At 38.0% G+C, this 8,471-nt stretch overlaps 1 protein-coding gene across 1 annotated transcript; it reads right to left on the bottom strand.

Moving 5' to 3' along the window:
* Positions 1-3,473: 3,473 nt before the first annotated feature.
* sys1 (SYS1 golgi trafficking protein) lies at positions 3,474-5,661 on the bottom strand. Its single transcript, XM_014002038.1, has 4 exons — positions 5,476-5,661; positions 4,854-5,120; positions 4,699-4,766; positions 3,474-3,953 (listed from the first exon to the last, which is right to left on the bottom strand). The coding sequence occupies exons 2-4, from the start codon at positions 5,013-5,015 to the stop codon at positions 3,713-3,715; spliced, it is 471 nt and encodes a 156-aa protein (XP_013857492.1). The 5' UTR covers positions 5,016-5,120; positions 5,476-5,661; the 3' UTR covers positions 3,474-3,712.
* Positions 5,662-8,471: the final 2,810 nt, after the last annotated feature.

The raw sequence follows: 8,471 nt of genomic DNA, 5'->3' as shown, positions 1-8,471 counted from the left end.
TATGTGTGAAATCACTCACCTGCAGTGATTTGGAATATTGAAACACGAGGTGGGGGGATGAAGCGACGACTTTGCAAAACAGAAATGTGTTGTAAAGCTGATTCAAAATAAGACAAATCCCTAAATGTTGATCACTGCTGCAAACCTGATCAGTTACTGTGCAACATAATAAAAAATTAGGAAAACCTAACCTCTTTGATTAACTAATAAATGATTTTGACACTTAAATGAAAGAAAACTTTTGCTTTTTTCCTCCCTCTAAAGCTTCAACCAGGAATTAGTTTAACCAGTTCAGATGCTGTGGTTTGTATCAACCTGACTGATATTTGGAGGTGATAACTTGTGCAGATTGTTGGCTTTAGAGGTACAGTTCTATTTTTTTTTCTTTTCTTCACAGCCCCTCTCAATTATGGGATTCCTCAGGGATCCCTTATCGGGCAATCAATATTTATTTATTATTTTAGGCAACAAAAGGTTCAATTAAGCACTGGTTATAGTTCTGATAACTATTTAAGGTAGTTAGAGCATTTTTGTTTGTTTTAGCACTGCAGTGCCCTTCGTAGTCCTTAAGTCTATGATTATTCGTTTTTTTTAGCTCCTGCTTTAGAGTTGGTGCTTTCTTGGCTCAAGTGATGAAAGAGGATGTGATTAGTTCATACATAAACATACTTTGATTGGCTGAGCAAACTAAAAGCTCTTCCAGCATCCTGATTAATAAAACTGCTTTCCTGTTGCTGAGGCACTGAACTGTCTCTGTTGTCGGCTATGATTGGCTTGTCTTTGAACGTGTGCAACACAAATTAGACAAGTTTTGGCTCCTGTGGYTCCTTCGTTTGAATGTTTGTGGCTTTCTTTCAAACTCCTCTTTAAAAAATTAAACCAAAGACCTGCAACACACTGCGCCAACTAATGCAGCATCCACTGTTGATGAAATGTCACATAAAGGACCATCAGCCAAGTGTTGCGCAATCACAGCGTTCCCCATTTGTGCAAAAGCTATAAGTCCTCCCAACTGTGTTGTAGGGTTAACAGTTCTTATAATCATCAGAGTCCATAAAAAATTGCTTCTTGTCTTTGATTTGTTAATAATATACAAGTCTATCTGCCTATTTGATCAAACAGCAAAACACCTCTGGTCACTATTAAACTGTTAGGATTACAGTTGAGCTGAACTTTCTTAATTTCCATGAAAACAGGACAGAAATCGGCAAATCAGCAACTAAACTGATGCAAAGATTCTCACAGCAGTTGACTTTCCAGATTCATTGAAAAACAAAAAGCTGCTCATTTTGTAAAAGTTTTTAAATAGCTCCGCTTTATTGAACTAACATTCTGTTCATTTTTATTTCTAATTGTTTTTATACAGTATATTATCTTCTTTAGTGAATCTGTAAAGCACATTTGTGAACTTTTGTTGTTTTTAAACGTGGTATACAGATTTGATATCATTCCCCTTCAATTTTTCACTACATTTAGAAGACACTATATGAGACATCTGTTTCTACCCGTACCGCTATTTCCACACTACAATTTTGCATTTCCTTTCTTTTGAACCTTGAGGGTCCTAACAGGCAATTGCAACGCTACTTGTATGGTCTTGAATACTTTCTGTCAAATACATTTCCTCACAGGTGCATGATGCTGTTTGTGACGATGCCTCAGAAAACTGGACTGTATTAGTTTCACCTTGGGGTCGAAGCGTAAAGTAATCTGTGCATGACGTTAGGCTAACTGCTGAGTTCCTCTCCACACATCCTAACGCCATCAGCATGTTCTGCTCGTTTCTGTTTATTATCCGTTTTAAAGTAGTAGTGTTCTGTCATCCATCGTGTGCCTGGTGGTAGGATTGCAAAAAAAAAAGTAAAATAAAAATTAAAAAACAGTATTGTTATTCTCAAAGCATGAGCAATATGTACCTCTTTGACGAGGACCCTCCTTCCTTTTTATGCTGGTGATGAAAGCATGATGGTGATTTTGATCATATGCCACTGTAATGAACTCTAATCACAGTTTGAACCTGAAAACAGTCCTGAATGTAAAAACAATGTGTTTCTTAAACACAGAGAACATTTACAAGACTCTGTAAAGCAATATATGGAAATGTAATTGTAACAATAAAGCACAAGAGGTTAAAACAAGTTGTGTGTCAGTTTATATAAGACTGCCTGCAGACAGCCCTGTGCTCCCTGAACTGTTCATTAATTTAAGTCTCCCTTTAATAAAAAGTTGCTAATCTTTTTCACTCATTAGTGCTCTACCATCTGCTTTTCTTTCCACCTGGATACTTCCTGCAGAGGCAGGAGTTGGAGAACGAGGGGTCACGGCCTCAGGAGGAGTAGAGATGTGCTCATGATGTGCATTTCATTAAAWTAAACTACTTTAGTCTGAAACATAAAGGCTCATTAAAATGTACCTTATGTTTCTTGTCTGTAAATTTACCTTTCACTGCTCTCTGAGACACTCTCCTCACTTCTTGTCCTATCCAAATGTGACATCCCAAGTTAACAAATGATGCTCATCTACTGCCAAATCAAAATGAGCTCAAAACCTTTAAGAGGACTGAGTTATAAACATTTTTGTGTTGGCTAATTTAATTGAACCATGGCGGCCATCTTTAACTGGATTGATTCTTTTTATTTATTGACCTTTATTTGCAGACAAATCTCATTGAGATCACAGCTCTTTTGTAAAGGAGGCCTGGGCCTGAAGGCAACTTATTGTACATGTTTTTGGTCTGTGGGGAAACCTGGAGAACCCAAAGAAACCTCATGCGTGAGAACATGCAAAGCCCACACAGCAAGACCCCAGTGCAAGTGGATCCATCCACATGCATCACTTCTTAGTTTTAGACTTATTTAAAATGTTCTCCCTGCTTTGTTTAGCCTCATTAATCTGGAGTATCTTGTGGAAAACTACTGTTTACAATAATAATATAAATATTTAAAATCCCGGTTGTAAAGCAACAAATCAGAAAGAAGGGGTGAAAACTTTTGCAACACTGTAATTTAGATGTTTTTAAATTCACTGCCACAGTTTCACTTTCTACACCTGGTGTCAAACTGTCTGCAAAATCCATAATGACGTGAAACAAAACAACGAGCTGAGTAGAAAGCAGGACAGGCTTGATTTTTAAAAATTGCCATATCAAGATAATCATGAAACTGAAAGCACAAGCTTTATCCAGAAATGTAAAAACAAGCCTGGTTTAATCACTCCTGATAAAAAGTTGTTTCTGAAGTGAGGAAACTGTCTTATTTTTGGGTTTAACACAACTGAATAGTCAGAAAACTCTGGTATTACTTAAAAATTAACTGAGAAGTGGCCAAAACACAAGATCACAGTTGTGTATGATAATTTGCACACAGCATGTCTATAATACAAGAACAAAGTGTTCTGGTTTGTTCACGTGTCAACCATCTGATATGTAGCACAAACAATGGTAATGTATTAATAATACAGAGCAGACACAGGTGTTACTTTAAAGCAAACATGTTTTCATAAATTACACAGTAATGTACATTACACTGAATACTGTTCAACATTTAATGAGCAGCTATGAATAAATATCATTTCAGCAGATGGATCACTTGATGACATGATGCAGAATAATCCAGTCAGTGTTCATGCTGATTTTTGTTCCTTTATCTTTACAAAGTATGAGAGAAAAAAGTTCATTTTTGGGTTAAAAATCAGTGTGGAATCAGAGAGAAATTCACAGGTTAGATTTGGGTCCGCTGTTGACAGGAATTGCCCTGAGCTCAGTCCGCATGCACAGGTACTCTCCGATCACAGCCATCAGCGCCATGCAGGCTACGTTGACGAGCCACCAGGAGAGGGCGGAGGGAAGGTGGGAGTTGTAGATCCAACATCCGATCATGTGAAAGAAGTGCACGGTGACCGTGAAGTCCAGGCATTGTTTCCCTCGGCGGATGAAGAACCACAGACCGAGGGCGCTGGGAAAACAATCAGATGTGGCTGGTTATTTTAGACGAGACAAAATGTTTCTAACATAACCTTGGACAATTTGCAAAAAGACACCTGCAACAATGTATTTAAGCTTTATAAAACTACACTTTCAGGGTCCTATGGTGGGGCGGCTGTGGTAGAGTGGTTAGGGGAGTCGTCCTGGAACCGCTAGATCTCAGTTGTTGTGTCCTTGGGCAAGACACTTCATCCCTAATGCCTCTGATGTGTGTCCCATCAGTGTATGAATGTGATTAGCACTGATTAGTCTCCATAGCTGAYTTGTACATGTTAGCTTTTTAGGGAGACCTAATAGAGTGCTGTGTGAATGGGTAAGTGARGGCACAGATTGTAGTGTGAAGWGCTTTGAGTGTCCTGGTTGGATAGAGAGGTGTTATATAAGTACAGACCATTTACCATATGACAGGACAATAAATGAAAAGAAAAAAAGTTTAAATTCTTGTCTTTTTTAAGCATGTCACCTCTACCACCTTTTGTCAAAACAAGTACTTTCCCACTAAATTGGAGTCTACCTATTTGGACATAACCATCCAGAGATGCTAAACTTCAAGGATTAAGACAAGCTAAATAAAAAGAAATTATATTTATAAATTTTAACACTAYTGACTTAACTGATGTGATTAATTAGCAGCAAAGGTGGAGGGAAATGACTAGTGCTCTTTGAAATGTTTGTATTGTGACATTCAACAGAAAACAACTGAAGCCATATCTCACCAGGTAAGAGAGTTCAAGATGAATGCCATCATAGAGAGCCTGCCTTGCATGGTGGCAAAACCGAGAACCTGACAAAGACATTGTTTAAAAACACCAAATTAAACGTGTCAAAARCATGACGGGAAATGATTTTMCAGTTTGAGCAACRAGCTTACATCGTAGCTGAAGATCTGATCCAGCGATCGACTACTCTGTACAAGGCTGTCCACTCCAGCCAACCACAGGCCCAAGAAGCTGTAGTAGATGCACTGCATCAATACAATCTGACAGATGATGAGGACCGGGTCCCAGATGTAGCTGCGGAAGTTACTGGCCATCGCTGACTGATGTTACACACGCAGGCTTTAAAAGGATGCTAGCAGCTGCCTCCCAAATGTCACCGTCTGGCCCATTCAGTACAGATCTGTATGTGACTTTATAATCTGAAGAGCAAAGTGAAAGGAGCTCCATTAAGTCAAATCTTARGTTTTAATTTAAAACGATCAAAGCTGACTTCCGGCAAAGTGACAGAAAATAAATTGACCTGCTTGTATTAAAGAAAAAAAAAAAAGCATTAACATCAGCCTAACTTTGCTAAACCAGTTTCATAAGAGAAATGAACACAACGAATTATCATAACATCACATTCAATGAAAACAGAGACACATTTACAGTAAACGTAGCTGACGACCAAGTAAATAAAGGGCTAACATAAACACACAAAAACACCGTGTTCTGTGTTAGCATGTTAGCAAACATCCGTGTGTAAATATTTTAGAGAAAAAAAGACAAACACACCTGAAAACTGTAACACGGAGGCTTAAAGCTCCTCTATGGCCGATATTTATTTTGGTTATTGATGGTTTCTGTCTGGGTTGTTTCCGTTTTTAAGGTAATTTAACAAGCTAAACCTTGTACACAAACACGTCACAGGAACGGACCGGAAACAAAACCTCTTCTTCTCTTCTTCTTCTTCTTCTTCTTCTTTTCTATTATGGCGGACCGGAAGCAAGTTCAGGGTGCATACCGCCACCTACTGTACACGGGTGAGAAGCAACACTACTTTACATCACTTAAATCCTATTTTTTAGTTTTGTATCATAGAGTGCATGTACAGAAGCAGTAAAAATAGGTTAAAATATGTTAATGAAAAAAATCTTCGTGTACTTAAAATACATAGGAGGTCTGGTGTATCTATCTATCCACCTCATCACAAACGTTGCACGAAATGCAAAATAAATAAATAAATAAATAAATAAATAAATAAATAAATAAATAAATAAATAAATAAATAAATAAATAAATAAATAAATAAATAAATAAAAGAGTTAATTAATTAAATATGGAAGCTCACATAAGAAATAAGAAAAAAAATCCTTTCAGAAAGATTTAGCAACTTTTAAATCAAGAATTTAATATCACTGCACAGGGAACCCAACCCCCCTGTTGTTCTTGTTTGTGATAATTGATCWAAAAACTATTGTCACTGCACTGAGCAAAGGTCAACCCACATGTTTAACAAATGGGTCAGCTTTAACTGATGAATGTTTTACACCAAACCAATGGAACAAATGCCTTTTTTTTAAAACGTCTACAACACATCTTTGTAATAAGCTTTCTTGTGAGTATTCTGTTCTATTTCATTTGGTATTCATTTTATTTCAATATAAATTTACATTTGCTTTATTGTTGATGTTATTATTGTTGTTATTATTATTGATGTTGCTGCGCTTGTTGGAAAATCTGTAAATTACAAACAATCCGTACAACTTGACATGAATGTATTTTCCTTGAAAAATTATGCCTTAGGGCTGTGGATTATTAAAAAATGTTGAATACAGTAGGTCATCTGGAAGAGGTTTTTTTTTTCTCTCTTTTTCTTCTGGGTGGTGGGAGGGGGGTCATCATCTCTCCAAGAGAGTTATTCATCCTTGTCAGGGCCTTCACATGGTGGACAAACAAGTTTAACTATGATCAAAACTGGTATTGATATGCAAAAGTGGACCATTAGCCGATCGTCAGTGCCCTGATTATCACCTATTGTCACTCTTGTAATAACACAATTGTAAGAGGGAGACAAGGAGGAGACCTCCCAGTGCTAAACCGCAGCTTACATGCTGCTCTCTGAACCCATTGAAAGGACTATATGGTCCTGTATGGTCCTGTATGGTCCTATATGGACTCTATATGGTCTGTGTCTGAAGCAGGGGGAGGGTGAGTGTGGGCCACTGTGCGCCTGTGCCGCGAGCGACACGGACTCAAAAGAAAGCATCAATTCCATTACGCTGGTATCGATTCGATATCAAGTACCATCTTGGTATCGATAGTATCGAGTACTTCAATGGATTGGAGTGATTGATCAAGGTGTAGACACGTCATTTTAAACTCGTCCTTTAACTCTTCTTCAGTCCTCCTGTTTCTGCTGAAACTCAGCCTGCTCTGTCGGTTCAGACATCTGACGGTGAGGAAAAACATTCATGCAACTTATAAACTCGACAGAAATATCCGCTGTTTGTTTTTCTCTTGTATTCAGTCACTTACAACTCTTGGGTTTGTTGTTGTTGTTTTTGTACACTGTTCAGCCCGGCAGTCATGCGTTTTTATAAACTTTCACCAGCTGGATTTGCTCTGTTCTCTCTGAGGGATCCGGAGATTTTCTTTAAGTAAATAGTTTGTCTTCTGATTGAAATATGCACRTAGGTTTATTTAATTCTTAAAATCAGCCAATCTTACCATAAATAATCTAAAAACAACACTAAGATTCCTGATTGAGTCATTGTATTTCACTGCTAAAGCAGGTCAGATAAAAAAAAATAGTTTCTGTTCAAAGGTTATGAACAATAAACTTGTAGATCGCTGTTTGATGTCCCCACCCATTTTGGGTAGTTTTAAAACAGATTACCTGCTGTTTTTGCACTTTTTTATTAGAAAAACAAATACTTTAAAAACTGATCTCTTTTGACAGTGGATCCATGTGGACAAGTTTGGTTTTTAAGCTTACATTAAAAAAAGTTCCCTAGACAAACAAGAAGTCAAACCTTTTTTTTAAATAAGCCATGATTTTAAAGCTTCATTGTCCGTTTTCCAGCCTTTACATATGAATGTAGCCTGGCCCTTGCCTTCCTAAGCAGCTCCGCTCAATTCTAGTTTCCTCCACTGCTCAGTCTGGGATTTCTCCCATAGACAAGGATTTCACTGGTGGAGTTTTAGCCGGGCCAATCAGAGAGCAGAACGTCAATGTCCTGCGCAGTGTCTGCTAGTATGTTAGCAGTGGAGGAAGTGAATGAAGCCAGTCTGTGTTGATGAGGCTTCCAAATTAAATTAAAATTGTCTGACACAGCAGCAGCTCTCATTTACAGTCGTTTTGTTTGGCTCGATATACAGTACATGCTGCGCTGCGTGATTTCCCCCTGCTAAAGCCAGAGCTTGTAGGACTTGGAAATAAAGTCTTGCTGACTTCTGATCACTTTGACTGGAGAAATGTTTTCTGATTTTAAAACTTTGGCTGAAGTGCTGTTTGTTATTCCAACAGTGTCGCAGCAGAGCGCGGGTTAGTCTTCAGAACCACTGGCGCAGATGTGCGCAACGTGAGATTTTCCTTAGAGATATTTTATTGCATTAATCAAATATACTCGTTTTCTGTTTTTAGTTGAAATTTTTAACACCGTGGCAGCGGTGCATTGTGACGGACTGCATCTCTGCCTTTCTCTTTTCTCTCGTCCTCCTGCAAGGGAGGCAGAGACAGAAATAAAAAGGCATTATCTAATGCTGCAAACTGCAGCCACTAAATAACG

Source organism: Austrofundulus limnaeus, unplaced genomic scaffold (assembly GCF_001266775.1).
Source record: "Austrofundulus limnaeus strain Quisiro unplaced genomic scaffold, Austrofundulus_limnaeus-1.0 Scaffold11, whole genome shotgun sequence".
Taxonomy (NCBI): Eukaryota; Metazoa; Chordata; class Actinopteri; order Cyprinodontiformes; family Rivulidae; genus Austrofundulus; species Austrofundulus limnaeus.
Note: the sequence above shows the minus strand (reverse complement) of the source record. Positions and strands in the feature narration are given on the sequence as shown.

What these genes read in the sequence shown, in the direction of transcription:
- sys1 (XM_014002038.1), bottom strand. Translation starts at nt 5,015, where the DNA reads ATGGCCAGTAACTTCCGCAGCTACATCTGGGACCCGGTCCTCATCATC. An exon ending in ATCTTGAACTCTCTTACCTG is followed by an intron (nt 3,954 to 4,698) that starts GTGAGATATGGC and finishes TTGTTTTCCCAG; the next exon opens with CGCCCTCGGTCTGTGGTTCT.